Source organism: Quercus suber, unplaced genomic scaffold, assembly GCF_002906115.3.
Source record: "Quercus suber isolate HL8 unplaced genomic scaffold, Cork oak 2.0 scaffold_127, whole genome shotgun sequence".
In the NCBI taxonomy this organism is placed as follows: domain Eukaryota; kingdom Viridiplantae; phylum Streptophyta; class Magnoliopsida; order Fagales; family Fagaceae; genus Quercus; species Quercus suber.
In genome coordinates, this window is record NW_027069590.1 from 46,196 (window position 1) to 63,779 (window position 17,584).

Here is a 17,584-nt window from a genome sequence, read left to right on the forward strand (position 1 = left end):
GGTATGAATTTTCAGATGTGTGCCGCTTTGTTGTGGACAATACATGACTATCCTGGATTTGGTAATGTGTCTGGGTGGAGGACAAAGGGTTATCATGCTTGTTACACTTGCAATGATGAACCATATTCGGAGACATTGGAAAGTAAAATTGGATACACTAACCATCGAGCCTATTTGCCTATAGACCACCCTTGGTGAAGGAGTTGCTCATTCAATGGTAAAATTGAGAAACGGATGAGATCATTGGAGTTACCGGTGGAAAAGATAAATGAGCAATTTGACCGAATGCCAAATATAATTTTAGGAAAGGATCCAAACAACAATAAAAAGCGTCCAATTATTGGGGGACCAAATTGGTCAAAGAAAAGTATCCTATACAAGCTACCATATTGGAGGAATAAGAAGCTTAAACACAACATTTATGTCATACACGTTGAGAAAAATATTAGTGAGAGTACATTCGGAACTTTGTTGGGAATTGAGGCGAAAAACAAGGACACAGACAAGGCAAGCAAGGACTTGAAAAATATGGGCATAAGGAGTGTTTTGCACCTCCAAGAACGTCCTGATGGATCGTTTGACAAGCCTCGTGCCTTCTTTTCATTGTATCCTGAAGAAAGAGATGGTTTTTATGAATTTTTGAAATCAGTCAAGTATCCAGATGGCTATGCAGCAAACATATCAAGGTCGGTGAACACAAGAAATGGTAGACTATTAAATTTGAAAAGCCATGACTGTCATGTGCTATTACAGCGGATTCTTCCAATTAGGATGTGGGGTTTTGCTGATAAGGACATTTGTACAGTATTGTTTGAGTTGGGCAGTTTCTTTCAAGACTTATGCTCTAGGACCCTAAGGAAAAGCGACTTGAAGAAATTAGAAGGACGTATACTTCTCATACTATGCAAACTCGAGAAGTACTTTCCTCTAGCCTTCTTTGATGTAATGGTTCATCTTGCTGTTCACCTACCTCGTGAAGCCATTCATAGAGGACCAGTACAATATAGATGGATGTATCCCATTGAAAGGTAACTCTCTCCATCCATTAATTATAGTATGTCGAATGTTTTTTTTTAGGCAAATTATATTGCGTATGTAGTCGTACTCCCAATTCATTTTTCCTTGAAGGTTTCTTAGAACTTTGAAAAGATACGTTTCCAACCGAGCTCGACCAGAAGGTTCAATTGCAGAGGCTTACATTCTTAAAGAGTGTATTACTTTTTCATCATTATATCTTGATGGAGTTGAAACTATGCATAATCGAAGGGAAAGAAATGCAGATTGTGGTGAATATGGCCAAGGGTTGACGATTTTCTCACAAACAGCTCGACCCACTGGGTGTAGGCAGAATGATGTGGGGATGTCACGTGAATTGCGTGATATTACTCAATGGTATTTGTTGTACAATTGTCCCGAGTTGGAGCCGTATTTAGAGTATGTGAAGTCTTATTTTGATTATGCTTGAATTGTTCTTAATATTATTTGCATTTTTTAACTGAATATAAATCACTTGTTTTGAATAGTGAACACAAAAACACATTACATAATCCAACTAGAGAAGATATAACTCAAATACAACGATAAGAGTTTCCTAAATGGTTCAAAGAACGTGTAAGAAATTTTGAATCTTGTGACACATTAAACAATACTAAGCAGTTATATAGTTTTCTCACTACTAATGTCACATGTTGCATGTCATTATAGATCTATAGATTGAAAGAGAACAACTCATCAGAAGTTACAAAACAAATGTGGTCATTAGCAAATGGTCCTAAGTTGCTAATGAAAGAATACTCGGTCTGCATGGTCAATGGTGTAAGGTTCCATACAAAAGACTTAGACAATCGTCGTGTAACCCAGAATAGCGGTGTATCTACAGAAGGGGACCATGATGGACAAATACACAACTTCTATGGTCATGTGTGCAAAATTTGGGAATTGGAGTATATGTATCAATATAAAGTTGTTTTGTTTCAGTGTGAATGGTATAATACTAGTAATAAGACTGGTCAAAGGAGAACGATACAAACTGAGACACATTGCACAAGTATCAATGTGCAAAGTCGGTGGTATCAAAATGACCCTTTCATATTACCTAGTCAAGCGAAACAAGTTTTCTACCTTCGTGATACCAAATGGGGTGAACCTTGGCATGTTGTGCAATGCGTACAATATAGGGGAGTGTTTGATGTGCCAGAGCTGGGTGATGGAGAATCCAATGATCAAACAGAAGCTAATGAAGCATTCCAACAAGAAGCCATTAGCGATGTTGTCCCTATCGATGTTGAAGATAATGTTCAATATTGTAAGGGTGGTATTGAAGTTGAGAATATTCCAGAAGGTTTGGGAGAGCAAGGAGATAACAATGAAGATGAAGTGCATAACATACAAGATTCTAATATAGATCCTGATATGGATTATGATATGTAGATTTCATTTTTTTCCTTTATATATGGAAAAATGCGTTTAATAATTTTTGATTCTCTATTATTTGTTCATGTATATTTCTATTTGATGTTCTAATTTATTTTTCCTACTTGGGAAGAATTTGTAATTGATGTGCATGAAATATATACAATAAAATACTTACATATCTACATATTTAGCTTTACTTTTATGTTATTTTGTGACTGATTATGTAATATCTTTGTGTTGCAGGTAACAAGGGCTTTACATGCAAAGTGGGGCTAGGCCAATTGAATCAAGCCAACTTACATCCAGCCAGGCATGAATATTAAATTTAAATCCAATTGGAGTAAGGAATCAAAGGAAATTTGCACCAAATCCAAGTCCAATTTGGATTAGGATTCCAGCCTGCACATCAGTTAGTATTTTTGGCATAACTTTCGGCTCAGATGTCCAATCGAGATGATTCAAGTTGAGCTAGAAAGTTAACTTAAAGGGCTACAACTTTGTGGTTTACCAGAAGCCCTAATTCTGACGTTAATTGGGCCTAAATAGTCGGTTAATTAAAGCCTAAAAGTCTGGGATTTTCTCCAAACGGGAATTCAACTTGTAATAGGATTCATTGTCCTATTTAAAGGCTTTTTAGGGCAAAATTCAGGGGGGACTGAGGCTAGTGCTAGGGCTGAGATGCAAAATAGAAAATTGGAGCAAGAGGCAGTGCCGCATGTGGCTTCTCTGTAACTTTTCTCCATGATAGCATTGTGACTATTTCTTTCTCTATTTTATTTGTCTAGTTTAATGTTTAGTGTTTTATTCTTTTGTTTTATTTCAATTACCATGAGTAGCTAAATTTATAATTAAGGTTGAGGATGAAACCTTGTTAAAGATTATCAGTAATATTTATGTGATTTGATTTTTCCCACAATAGTTGTTCTTTAATGAATTAAATTGTTCTTGCTTCATATCAATTGACTAAGATGGGATTCTAGATATGAGTTCAATCATGTTTTTCTCATGATTTAGGATTTGTCTTAATTAATTAAATGCTTGGTTTATTAATTCTTGATTATAAAATTGGATATCGTTTGTGATTTGTCTGTCAATGGATACAAGTTATGATTTGATTTTTAGAATTAGATATATCTTGTGATTTGTTTGGCTATGGATACAATTGATGATTTGGTTTTATACTTAAGAAGCAAAGAAGAACATGATTTTGATTTTTAAAATAAGGATTTTAATGAGGATATTTTCCACGATAGCAAGATTGATTTCTAGATTATCATGTAGTGAGGTGGGAAAAATTAATGATCATAAATATATGCTGATATGACTTGCAAGGCGGCTTCCAAAACCTTAATTCCTTTCCCTTGATTGTTTACATCTTTTTATTGCTTTATATCTTTTGCTTAGTTTAACTATTTGCTTAATTTTATTATTTGCTTAGTTTATTTAATTTCAAAACAACCAATTTTTAATTAAACTAGATTAGGATTAATTTGGTTAAGATTTGATTTAATTTTCCTACATTCATTCAAGTCCCTGTGGGTTCGACCTCGTTCTTGTCAAACTATACTTCGGTACGGTTCGTACAATTGTGAGTACTTTAAAATTTCACAACAAGTTTTTGGCGCCGTTGCCGGGGACTTGGTTAGGAAAATAAATTAGGTCTTAATTGAATTTTTGCTTCTACTAGTTGTAGTTAATTCTTTTTTTTTTTTCTACCTTCATGATACCAAATGGGGTGAACCTTAGCATGTTGTGCAATGCGTACAATATAGGGGAGTGTTTGATGTGCCAGAGCTGGGTGATGGGGAATCTAATGATCAAATAGAAGCTAATGAAGCATTCCAACAAGAAGCCATTAGCGATGTTGTCCCTATCGATGTTGAAGATAATGTTCAATATTGTAAGGGTGGTATTGAAGTTGAGAATATTCCAGAAGGTTTGGGAGAGCAAGGAGATAACAATGAAGATGAAGTGCATAACATACAAGATTCTAATATAGATCCTGATATGGATTATGATATGTAGATTTCATTTTTTTTTCCTTTATATATGGAAAAGTGCGTTTAATAATTTTTGATTCTCTATTATTTGTTCATGTATATTTCTATTTGATGTTCTAATTTATTTTTCCTACTTGGGAAGAATTTGTAATAAATAGACATTATATTTTATTTTTTTATGTAAATCTATAGTTGTAGAAATGGTCAAAAAGGGCAAAGATACTTATAATAAAATAATAGAATATGAGATGGAAGGAGTACAAAGAATCAAGCAAAACCAAGAGAAAATAAATGCTTTGAGATTGAAGCATCTGTCAACTTTTCTGCCTAAATGTGCAAATGTGGGAAGAAAGAGAGTAAATGTTCAGGTAGATGATGACAACTATGTAACAGCTGTTGGTGATGATGAGTTATCTAGTTCTTTAAATAATGAGGTACTATATATATGATTTGGTGCATGCGATACATCGTACTTTGTAATATTGTGATGAAATAACTTTTTTTTTTTTAATGAATTTAAAAATCTATACATATTTTGGTATGATACAAATGGTACTAGGACGTAGTACTCGTTCACGCCATGAGAAATTTACCCCAACAGTCCAGCATAAAGGCCCATTATCGAGCCTACTTCCCGATGGAGATTCTGAGGTACTATATACATGATCTGGTGCTTGAGATACGTTGTATTATTGTGCTTGGAATGATTAATGAAAATCATCGACTGAAGATATTTTAAATGATGAAATAAATTATTTATATCTTAACTTGTAATGAATTTAGATATCTTTATATACTTTTGCATGATACAGATGGCTCGTTAGAGGCGTGAGAAATCTATCCCAGCAGTCCAGCATACCGGCCCAGCATCAAGTACGCATCTTGGTGGAGATTCTCTTGCCCAAATTTCTACTAATGTAGAGGCACAGCTTGTGGGCACACCATCTACCATGGATGGTGAGATATTTAAGTTTCATTACTTGATTTTGTAATCACACTATATTTGGTTCACTTGTTGATTTAATTTATATTATGTCTTGATAGCATCGACTAGTAGACGTGCCCGTGGCATGACGCGTGGATTAGGGGTACGAGGACTTGTTGAGAAACATCGGAAGCTACCGGTCCATATTGCCCCAGAGTTTTGTGCTCCTATTGGTGAACATGCAGGGAAGTTTGCTAGCCAAATTGGTGTACAAGTGCATACAAACTTGTCCATTGTGAATGCTTATAGTTGGAAGAATGTTGGTAGCGGTGAAAAAGAGGCAACCATTCAAAATGTGGCGGTACTTTAAATATTTATAGTTGTCCCTAAGCTTGATTTTGTTGTTTTTATTACATTGCTTTATACTTTATGCTGTATTTTATAGTGTATTGCTGATGTTGTCACTAAGCATATTGAATTCAAGGCATAATATTTTTTTTATACATACCTCACTTTGCAGGATCAATTTGATAGACAAGGAGAATCTGTACTTGTGAACAAATCTCTAAATACAAAGTGTGGTAGATTATTGAGCAGCCACAACTACAAGTTGTTTACAAAATATAAAAAACTTGTAAAGGATGAAGGAAGAACGTATGCAAGAAACCACCCACCAAAAAATGTCACAAGAGAAAAATGGATTGAACTAATTGAAAGAAAGTGGAGTGACGAAGATTGGCTGGTAATTAATACTTTGAAAATTTTAATTACAAGTAAAGTATGTTCTCACCTTTCACCTAGATAATACCTACCTATATATGCATTGGATTAATGTTTTATGTAGATCTTATTATGTTGTAATGTCTACTAGATTATTCGTTCTATCAAATTTGTTGGATTTATACTTATTTGGAATGTGGAGTAGATTTATATTGTAATATATATATATATATATATAACTTAAGTCAAAACTCTAATATTTTCTTGGTCTTTATTCTTTATAGAAAGTTTCAGAAAGAAATGCTAAAAACAGAAATAAAGAGGAAACGGTTGACAAACACATTCATAGATGTGGAAGCAAGTCGCTTGCAGTTAGGGTGGATGAGGCGGTGTGTTATTTCAATTTTTCAAAAACTTAGTATATTACTTGTTGTAATTAATTAACTTGTCTTCTAACATTTGAAAGCAAACTGATCAGAGATGGAAAAATGGAGGTCATATTCCTAAGCTGGCACAACTCTACTATGATACCCACTTCAATTCAAAGACAAAGCAGTGGATACACCCTGATTGCGAACATACATATGTATGTATATCAGTACCTACTTTGAGTTTGCAAAACTAGAATATATGTATTTTTATTCTATATATGTTTCCAAAACTAGAACATATGTATTTCTAATGGTTTCTATTATTTGAAATGACAGCAAGAGATGTTGAGAGTACAAGATGAGCATTGTAGCACTCCTGAAGCACAACCTTTGACCGAAGAGGAGATATCTATGATGGTTCTTAAGTCGAGATCGGGCTATGTAAAGGGGCTTGGTATGAGGCCTTCCTCATCTCTTAAGACTCCTGCATCATCTTCCTCAACTCAGTATACTCAACAACTTGAGGATCGAGCAGAAGAGCTCTAGGAAGCAAACTTCAGGTTGGAGGAGAAGATGGATTGCATCATACAATATTTGAGGAGCAAGGGTGATAATGACATTTGTGGCAGTGGGGGGAGCTCATCTACTAACTAGAACACACCTTGGTTAGTGTTTTATTTTCCTACCTAAAAGCATTAGTATTGGGGCTTATATATGGTATATGTTGCTATATTGTTTAATGGTGGTGGTGGGTTTTTTGTTTGAGGTGGTGGTTGGATTTTTTGTTTAATGGTGGTGGTGAGTTTTGTGTTAATGGTGGTGGCTGGATTTTTTGTTTATTGTGTGGTTGGGTTTTTGTATTTATGGTGGTGGTTGGATTTTTTGTTTAATGTTGTGGTGGGTTATTCATTTATTGTGATGGCTGAGTTTTTTTGTTTATGGTGGTGGCTGAGTTTTTTGTTTAATGTTAGTGGTGGTTTTTTTTGTTTTTTTTTTGTTTTTATGATTATTGGGTTTTTGGTTTATGGCAGTGACTGAGTTTTTATGTTATTGGTGGTGGCTGTGTTTTTTGTTAAATGGTAGTGGGTTTTTGTTTATGGTGGTGGTTGAGTTTTTTGTTTAATGTTAGTGGTGGGTTTTTTTTTTTTTTTTTTTGTTTATTGTGATGGTTCAATTTTTGTTTATGGCAATGGCTGAGTTTTTGTGTTAATGGTGGTGGCTGAGTTTTTTGTTTAATGGTGGTGGTGGGTTTTTTGTTTATGGTAGTGGCTAGGTTTGTTGTTAATGGTGGTGGCTATGTTTTTTTGTTTAATAGTGGTGGTGGGTTTTTTGTTTATGGTGGTAGCTGAGTTTTTTGTTTTGGATTTCACTTTATTTGTTTTGTTTTAAATTGTGATTTTTCTGCATTCTTTATGATTCTTCCATGGTTTGTAATGTGGGCTTGGTTTTTATTTGATGAGAATGTTGTGGGTCTTATTTCTTTCATAGTTTGGCTTCATATGATGTTGCATTATGATTATTTTGTCTAGTTTGATATTGGGTATTCTGTGGACTTTTTCTGCATTGTCTTACTAATAATAATCTTTTTGTTGTTGTAGTACATCTTATCAGGGATATAGGTTTGCAGTCTAGTTTGTTATTGATGTATTTTCCTTTAAACTTGTGCAGATATGGGATTGGTGGCAAAAAGATAGCTTTTGTGGGACTACTTCAACTCAAATAATTTTTTGTAAAGTTTGGAAGTTAAGACATCATTTGTATATAAATGGTTGTAAATACTTTGTGAACATCTTTATTGCATTTTTAGATTGTATGGATGTTTGTTTCTATGGATTTGGTTAGAAATGAATGGATGTTTTTTTTTATGGAATTGGTTAGAAATGAACAGGTTAATGTAATGGCAAATAAATGTAAAGAATATTAATAAAAATAAAATAAAATTGGTGACGATAATTTTCGTTGTCATATCTTACTATAAGCAGAAATTGGTGACAAAATAATTTGTCACCTAATCTATTGAAATATATATTAACAAAAGAAAAAAAAAAAACAATCGGTGATGCAAAACTTCGTCACCTAATCTATTGAAATTGAGAAAAAAATTACATTTGGTGACGAAATATTTTGTCACTGAAAATAAGGTTTAGTGATGAAAATATTAATTGACGAAAAACTTTTGTCACTTATCATTTTTTATTGGTGACGAAAAAATTTCGTCACCTATCATTTTTTTATTGGTGACAAAAATGTTTTGTCACCAATACATTCTGTGATGGAGCTTAGGTGACGAATGCTGTTTCGTCACCATTTCGTCACCATATGTATTCGGGGACGAAATAAGGACATATTGTGGCGAAAGGTTTCGTCACCATAGTCCACTTTTGTTGTAGTGAATGACACTGGCAATGACATGTTTTGGTTTGTTGAACCTGAATTGAAACGAGGCAAGTTCTTCACTTGGGCTCAGCTTCACCACCTTGACCTTCTCTGGCTCATCCATCTTGGTGTACACCACCGATTGATCACCTGGGTTCTGCTTCCTCATCATTGTTTCTCCTCTCGTTAATTTGTTCTCTGCAAACACACACCCTTCCCTTTCAATATAGTTTTGGACATATAAAATAGAAGGCCTTCTTCAGCTGGGTCCACACTTTCTAATATATAAAAGAAGAGGAAACAGGGTGGAGGTTGCCCAATTTATACTTTTGTATTTAACGGGAGTCACACACGACATAACTGATATTTCTTTTCATTCATTTCATTGTACATAACTACATAAGGATAGCATAAGCAACCGATGTATTACTATTCTAGTCTACTACAAGTCTACAACAATATGTGAGGGTCTACCTTATATTTTTTATCCATCGACCATTGACAGAGAAGAAAAAGATTAGGAGAATGAGGTAGTGTTACGATTCTAGTTTCACACACGAGTTTAAGGGAAGGAAGGGTGGAAAAAGGTGCAGTGCAGGCTTGGCGTGAAGACTATTGTTTCAAATGAGATACGAGGCCCACATTCTCTGTTTTCCATGTCCAACATCAGCGATGACAACATCATCACCGACCACATTGGTTAGGACACATCACACATAAACTATTTCATATTTTTGTAATAGATAGATAAACTAGAATTACAATTTTTATCCCCTAATCTCTTTCATTTTAAGTTTCATTACCTTATGTTATATCATTTTATATTATTATTTATTACTTTTTTCTTCTTTTGTCTCCCACATTTTGTTGTAAATAGCAGAATAGGGAGGACTTTAGAAGCACAGTGTGATCCTTAATTTCCGATTGGAACCATGAGATTCTCCTTAACATGATCTTTGTCAATTGAAGCCCCCCCTTTTCTTTTTCTCTCCCTTTTTGGTCGCTTCTATCCAAGTCATATCCCCATCCTCTCAAACCCATTTTTCTTTCAATTAAAAAATTGAAGGATTGCTCACTCTCTCTCTCTCTCTCCTTTTAATTAAAAAAATGGAAGGATTGCTATATATATATATTAAAAAAATAATAATAAAATTTACACATAAATTACCCTTAAATAAAGCACAAAGGCAGGAGCAAGATGACTTTATTGAATTGTGCAAACTGCATAGTTCTTCTAAATCAAAATTTACTTTCAAAAAGTATTTAATTTGGTTCTCAACCCTTGTCCCATGTCTCAAAATGATATTAAGCTTTTCAAATATTTCAATTTAGTCATTATTCATTAACCATTTAAATGTGGGTAAAAATGATCTCTGCCATCTACTAGTGAATAGAAAAGTATGACATGGCAAGTCAAAATGCTAAAATCAAACGCTAAGAGCATCACCAGTGGGAATGCCAAATGAGAAATGTAAGGATTATTTAGCATTAGGAGCCAAAAATCACACAGCATTTGGACTTGTAAACATTTGGAATTGTAAAATTTTTTACAGTTGTGCTACAGTAGCACAATTGTATTTCTAAAAATTATTTTTTAATTGTCTCTCTCATCCTTTTCATCCGACCAACTTCCTTCTCTCTCTCATTCCGCTCTCCTCTCTTTAGACTCAAAATCCCATAGCCACCACAGTGACCACTCCATGGCCTGACCCACTGTCACTGGCCATGGCAAGCCACCACCCATTCATTATTTCTCTTCTCTCTCATTGCATATCAGTGTGGTGGCATGGAGATTGGCATTTGGGGTTTGGCACAGAGATCGGTGTTTGGGTGTGTGGTGGAGATTGGCTTTGGGTGTGGGGTGGAGATCGGCGTTGGGCGTGGGATGTGGAATGCAGTTGAGCATGGAGATCGGCGTTGGGCGTTGGGCGTGGGATGTGGAGATTGCCGTTTAGCATGGGTTTTTGGCGTTTAGGTTTGATTTGGGTGGGGATGGTGGCGGCAGCAGTGGCTTGAAGACTGGGTTAGTGGCTGTTTGGTAGTTGTGGCGGTAAGATCGGCGTGGCTGTGGGTGATTTTTTGATGGTTGGTTAAGTTTCTGTTGATTTGAGTGATTTTTTGTTGTGATTTGCTTCTTGTGATTTTGCTAGGTATGGGTTTGCTAGAGGTTGAGGCCAGTGCTAGAGGTTGAGGGAGAAAGAGGGGCCGGTGCTAGAGGATGAGGGAGAAAGAGAGGAAAAGGAAGAGAAAAAGAGAAATGGTAAAAAAAGGATTAAAAAAGAATATTTAAATAAAATGGGAAAAAAAATAGAGTTTTGGGATGTGGTTGGTATTGTAAAATGGTATGGTATAATTAATAAAGTAGCTTTTTGGGATCGTAAAATGAGATAGGATGGCATTTCGGGATGTGGATGCTTTAATGCTAACATGGAGACTCAGTGATAGTTTAAAAAACAAATATATAAATAAATATATTTAGACACACACTATTAAAGTAACATGTTTAGAGCATTTATAACAGTGATGTTAAAAAATTTAACTTTTAACAACTCAAAAAACTACTTTATCTATTTTAACACTTTATTTTACCATAAATACAACATCAATAGTTATATTTTTTTTTAATACTTTCATTTAAATATTATTTCTTTATATTTTTTTAATTCTTTCTTTTATTCCTTATACTTCATCTATGTCTCTTTCTCTCCCACAACTAGCTCCGACCACCACCACAAACATCTATAGCTAGCAACCTGATTTCAACCCCCCTCACCCCCCCCAACCACCACCGACCAACAAGCCCATCCCAGCAACAACCCACCACCACCAACATGGACCAACAAACCGACCCCAACAACAACCCACCACCACCACCACCATGGACCAACACCACCCTACAGCCTGATCTCAACCCAAAAACAACCTACGACAACCTCAATGACCAACACCGACCTACCACCATCACCACCAACAAACCCACTCTAGCAACGACTCACCCCAACATTGACCCACACCGACCCACCACCACGAACCCACCCACCAAAACGATGATCTCAACGAACCCACATGTGAGAGTGAAGAGAAGAAAGGCTTTGGGAGCGTTTGGTTCAATTGAGAGGGGGAAGAGTGAGGTGCTGGAAAGAGGAGAGAGAGAGAGAGAGAGAGAGAGAGAGAGATTTACAAAAAAAAATAATTTAATGAGAGAAGAGAGAGACAAGTTTGTTAAATTTTTTTAACTATAGCATTATTGATAAAGCTTAGTTTTTGTTGTTGTTGTTGCTGTTGTTGTTGTTTTATTTTTATTTTATTTTTTTAGCATTTTAAGAGCATCAATGTGAACATCTGCATTGAGTTATAAGAAAAAAAAAAGACATTAGTGCTTTCATCAACTGCCATTGGATTCACTTCCATATTTGTGCTTGATTTTAGTGTTTTATTTGTCACATCTTACTTTTCAAGGGACCTTTGTTACTCTCATTTAAAAAAATTAAGGATTAAATTGAAACATTAGAAAGGTTAATACCATTTTAAAACATAAGATCATGGTTGAAGACCAAATGTATAATTAAAAAAACAGAAGTTTACCTAATAACCTTTTAAAAAAAAATGTTTTTTATGAAGAAAAAAAAAAGGCATGAATGCAATATTGTAATAATATTTGGGTTAAATTTGTTAGTTTTACTACTAGAAACTGTGAAAAATTTCTCATAAACCTTCAACTTCAAGACCATCGAAACTAAAATTTGGTGCTGGTTGTGAGTCTAGTGACAATGGGTCATTGCGGGCAGGTGCTCATTATATAAAAACAAATCACAAATTGCTTGAGTTTTGTCCACTTCAGTGATAGAAAATGATTGTCCCTACACTTAACGAGCGTTCTTAAAACATCTTAATACAGAGATGTTGATCTTGTTGTTGTTGTTGTTGTATAATGCGGGACCGTTATTACAAGTAATAGCATATTATATTTTGATTATTCTCAGAATTTTGGACCTAGTAGGCGATGGCTATTTATAAAACATTGAAAGAGATTATTTGGAAATCCTAAACTAATTAGATACAATTCTTTTGTTTCTTTATAGCGCAATTTATTATTGGTGAAAAACTACCTCTATGTAAAATTGTAGGGTTTTGTCATTTAGTAGAATTGTTGTCACGGTCAAGAATTTTATAGCTCAATTGATATTTTTTTTTTGTCTTCAACAAAAATTTAGGGTTAAAATCACATTCTTATTGTAACTATCAAATTATCCAAAAAAAAGAAAAAAAAGAAAAAAGAAAAAGAAAAAAAAAGAATTGTTAGCATTTTTTTGGGGTTTTTTTTTTTTTTTTAATCTGAAATCTCAATATAGTCGTACGTAAAATTTGATTAAATTATGTTCCATCTTCTTTGAACAAATTTTATTCAAATTATTTATGTTGTTTTATTAACAAATTTCCTAAATTAAAATTTTATTTATTAATACTACTTATTAATTAAATGTGTAACATATAGATTAACTTTTTTTTTTCAAACTTTAGAAGCTAAATCCTTCACCCTAAAGTGTGATTCAGATTCAAATTCCAAGCAGTAGCACTTACACGAGCTTTATTGAATTGTAGAAAAACAGGGATGAAAAAAGAAAAAGCTTTTTTTTTTTTTCTTTTTTCTTTTTTTGGGTGTTGAAACTACCAAAATAAGCAAAGATGTTGGCTTTTATTTATTTTTTTTCTTACCAAACACACTCGAGAATAAAATCTCGAATCTTTCCAAATTCAGATAAAATCTATTTACCATCAATGGAATATCTCAGACCCAAAAAAAAGAAAAAAAAGAAAAAAAAGAAAAGGTTATTGACTATCGTAGTATAGACCAAGTCTATTGGACCTTTTAATACCCTTAATACGAAAAAGGTATTTCATATATTGGATGGACGTATATTTCATTTATGTGGTGTGGATCTCACAAGACTAATATGATCCACACACTTTAACAGAAATACAACTCTTCAGGTTTTAATTAAACTAGCTTTTTAACCCGCACTATGTGCAGAAACCTTTTTATTTACATTTATTAGAAAAGAAATTTTTTAATAATATTAAATACACTTTTACCACTTACTAAACACCCAACACATATCTCCATTTACAAATCTAATTACAAACACCATAAGCAGATACCAAAAACTAATTAAACCCAAATCTAATACAAATACTCTAAACAAAATTTATTTTAAACCCACTAAAACCAAATCTAACTCAAATATCTAAATCTAAAACAATCCAACCAAGTGCATTTGAAGATGCTAATTCAGCATCAGCTCATTTCATATCTCAGTTGTTCTTTTTGTTCCTGCTCCCTTCCAATCGGTCAAATATCGTTTCCACTTTTTATTTTCCGCCTATCATGTCCCTTTTGTGAGGAATAAATATAGACCTTTGTAGATTCCGTTCAACCCCAACATTTATATATTGCACAAAGTAAATGTATCTTAGAAGCTTGATAAGAAACTATAAAAAAATAGATAAAAAATAAAAAATCATAAATGCATATAAACCACAAATTTTCTCATTAATTTTAGATACATATTCTCCATACTCTATCCATTCAATAGATGGTTATGAATGAGAAGACAATGAACTTAAGATAAGACACTCATTTATGTTTTTTGTAGGTATACTATCTATCAAATACAATGAAAGAGAAAGCAAAAGCAAAAAACCAATTCTAGAGAACCAAACAACATTCATTATTAAGCATATAACATGGGGAAAAAATTAATTATGGAAAAATATGTAAAATCCTTTAATTATAGGTACAGAATCAAAGAATTATAAAGAATTTCTATTAGTATGGTACTACAATTTTCAGTTATTGCTTAAACCTACTACTATCATAATCTAATAATATAAACATGATATGATAAAAATTGTAAGATAACTCTATAAAATAGCTAAACAAAATCATAATATCATAAAATTTTTAGTAATAAGTTAGTCTCATTCCTCTTCAAAGATTTTTCTTATTCAAAGTTAGGATTCTAATCACACCATTCAATCCATTATATAATTCAATCTTCAATATATGTTGGTTCAACCTCACCCACATAAATAGATTTCCTTCTATACATGTGTACACACCAACATGTAATTGTTGAAATAGTCAACCACCATAAACCAAAGTATGTCTCTCATCTTCACATTCGCTAGAACCTTTCTATCATCCATATTTAACTAAAGAGAAAAATTACATTAAATGTCAATTTATAAATTAAAAAAATACGTATAATATGAAAATCTATTGAAACAAGGTTTAGTCAAACTTTAAACTATACATATGTATTTGTTTTGTAGGAAAAAATGCTAGAGACCACAAACCATATATATAAAACTCGGTTTGGACTTAAATTTAGTAGTTATAGAAATATGACTAATAGAAACTCAAATTTTGCAAAACTAAGACTATATGTAATCTTAGAGGCAGACTGAATTGTAAAACTATACAAACACAAATAAGCCAAATTTGCTACAAAGCATAGCCTTAAAAAAAAAAAAAGAAAAAAAAAGAAAAAAAGAAAAAAGACAACTCTAACAATCTATTTGGCTACTGGGAAAAGGTGGGAAAAAATTAATGAAATCATAACAAATTTACAGGTCAATTTGCTTTAAGTATTAGATTTATTCATGTGTGCCATGATTAATATATGTGATATTTTTTTTTATTGAATTAGAACTTGATTTATAAAAGGCCATGATTATCTTATCTTTGTCATAGTGCTGCATGTCCATATCATTGACTTGGATAAACATAAAAAAGTTGATGCGCTCATAGCATAAGAGCATCTATATCAGTAATCTTTATCATTGCTGAAAAGCAGAGAAATCCTTAATATTTACACGGTAACCTTTCCCAAAGGAAAAACATGCCCATATTAATATATATATATATATATATAAATGGATTCCAAAAACGTTAATCAAAACAAATCCAATCTACTAATCAACCAAAACTAAGTCATTCTCCGCAAGTTATTTGTCTGCTAGTGATTTCAATCAACATTCCTATTTAATTGTTCCTATTCCCAGAGAAAAAAAAGAAAAAGAAAAAGAAAAAAACTAATTGACAATCAAAATCAAATTAAAAAAAATCAAACTTCTTCAATCTCTGACTCGTTGTTTTTCTGTCCTCTAAATGGTATCTAAGAGTGTAGTTTAAGGGGAAAAAGTAAAAATGGAAGACATATATTGAATCAAAATCAATTCAATTAAATACCCAAACCTAATACTAAATCAACTCAAACGTTTAAAGCAATATTAAAAAAAAAAAAAATTACTGATAAAGGTTTCTGCTCTTTCCGAATAATAAACTCTTGTTCTCTCTTATTTCTCTGTTTTGGCCCTCTCCAAACCAAAATCATATACAAACCCAAATTTTAAAAAAATCAAATCAAAACCTAATGTAACCCAAATACCTAAATTAAACTAATTGATATTTCATACCCATACCCAAATCTAAGAAAGAATGAAAAAATGAAAAACTTACCTGTGGTAGTTCTCTCAACATCTTTCTCCTTCTCATCTCTGAATCGCAAGGTTTATTTTTTCCTCCTTCTCTATCTTTGTATCGTAAGCATTGGTGTTAAGAAAATCAAAAGGAAGCGAAATGAGAGAGTATTCGAAAGAGGAGAAACGAAAGTTAGAGCATTTTAGGGTTTGCGTTGTTTTTTTTTTTTTTTTTTTCAATAGGCAGCTTGGTGTTTTTATAGATAAACGTTTGATGAAACTAAGCCTCTCCAACGCATCGTGCGATTTTTTAAAGGGTAAGTTGTATACGTGTCAGTTTTTTAGATAGGCTTTTTTCTTTACGTGTCAGTACCTGGTAAAAGCTTCTACTATTATATATAGTATTAGATTTAATCATGCAATTGTGTTGATAAATGAATTACATAATTAGATATTTAAAAAATTATATAATTAAATTTAATAATTTTTGGAAAATGATTTTTTGTTTTTTGTTTTTTGTTTTTTGTTTTCTGTGTTGCATGCAACACAACATAGTTGAATTTAATTAGGAGGTCTAACATAACATTTAAGAAACTCCATTTAAATTTTGTCCAATAACATAAAATTACAAAAATTAGCTTACCATATGCATGGTATTTTTTCTACATTAACAGGAGAAAATGAATGGAAATGTTGAAGAGAGGATGAGGTGTTACACATCATTTTATCCATTTAATAATGGGACGATGAGGAGGTACGGAAGATGGAAGAAGGTGCAGCCTGTGTGATGGACACCTTGTCCAAGATCATACAGTCCCAACTAAGCTAAATTCACCATATTTTCAATCATCTTAATGCCTCCACTTAGTCACAAGCTCGCGTTACTAAGTTCGATACCTTATTCTTATCTTTGTTAACTCAAGCAAAAAAAAAAAACTAATAGTCAGACTAATCAACGTCATTATCAACTATTTGCTTTATTTATTTCCCATCTGATCTGATGTATAACTCTTTTGACATCGCCTTCAATAATTACTTTTGAAAATTTCTCTTTAACGACCACAGCTGCATGTGATGTATACATTTTGAGTCTTTCAGAGAATTTAAGCTTTGTAAATATTTTATTGTCAAAGAATAAAAAGAATTATTGACTTTGATTTTAGTATTGATGAACATCTTTAAACTCTTCTGCAACCAGCCAATCACAGAAACCTCTTAGGCATCAATCGTTGCTAACTTTCACCATTATTACACGCATAACTGCATCCACCTTCGCTGCATCATTACTAACTTTT

At 33.0% G+C, this 17,584-nt stretch overlaps 1 protein-coding gene and 2 long non-coding RNA genes across 3 annotated transcripts; 2 read left to right on the forward strand and 1 right to left on the reverse strand.

The window, feature by feature from the left end:
- The first annotated feature begins 1,058 nt into the window (after nucleotides 1–1,058).
- Nucleotides 1,059–2,508, forward strand: LOC136068632 (uncharacterized). Its single transcript, XR_010629981.1, has 3 exons — nucleotides 1,059–1,434; nucleotides 1,524–1,611; nucleotides 1,705–2,508. It is a non-coding gene; the product is annotated as an uncharacterized LOC136068632 (long non-coding RNA).
- A 3,261-nt stretch (nucleotides 2,509–5,769) lies between these two features.
- LOC136068638 (uncharacterized) lies at nucleotides 5,770–8,396 on the forward strand. The gene is made up of 6 exons (XM_065776046.1): nucleotides 5,770–5,784; nucleotides 5,861–6,082; nucleotides 6,345–6,449; nucleotides 6,539–6,646; nucleotides 6,768–7,096; nucleotides 8,100–8,396. The coding sequence occupies exons 1-5, from the start codon at nucleotides 5,770–5,772 to the stop codon at nucleotides 6,975–6,977; spliced, it is 660 nt and encodes a 219-aa protein (XP_065632118.1). The 3' UTR covers nucleotides 6,978–7,096; nucleotides 8,100–8,396.
- A 5,778-nt stretch (nucleotides 8,397–14,174) lies between these two features.
- LOC136068633 (uncharacterized) lies at nucleotides 14,175–16,510 on the reverse strand. The gene is made up of 2 exons (XR_010629982.1): nucleotides 16,330–16,510; nucleotides 14,175–14,223 (listed from the first exon to the last, which is right to left on the reverse strand). It is a non-coding gene; the product is annotated as an uncharacterized LOC136068633 (long non-coding RNA).
- Nucleotides 16,511–17,584: the final 1,074 nt, after the last annotated feature.

What these genes read in the sequence shown, in the direction of transcription:
- LOC136068638 (XM_065776046.1), top strand. An exon ending in GGAGTGACGAAGATTGGCTG is followed by an intron (nt 6,083 to 6,344) that starts GTAATTAATACT and finishes TATTCTTTATAG; the next exon opens with AAAGTTTCAGAAAGAAATGC. An exon ending in CAGTTAGGGTGGATGAGGCG is followed by an intron (nt 6,450 to 6,538) that starts GTGTGTTATTTC and finishes CAAACTGATCAG; the next exon opens with AGATGGAAAAATGGAGGTCA.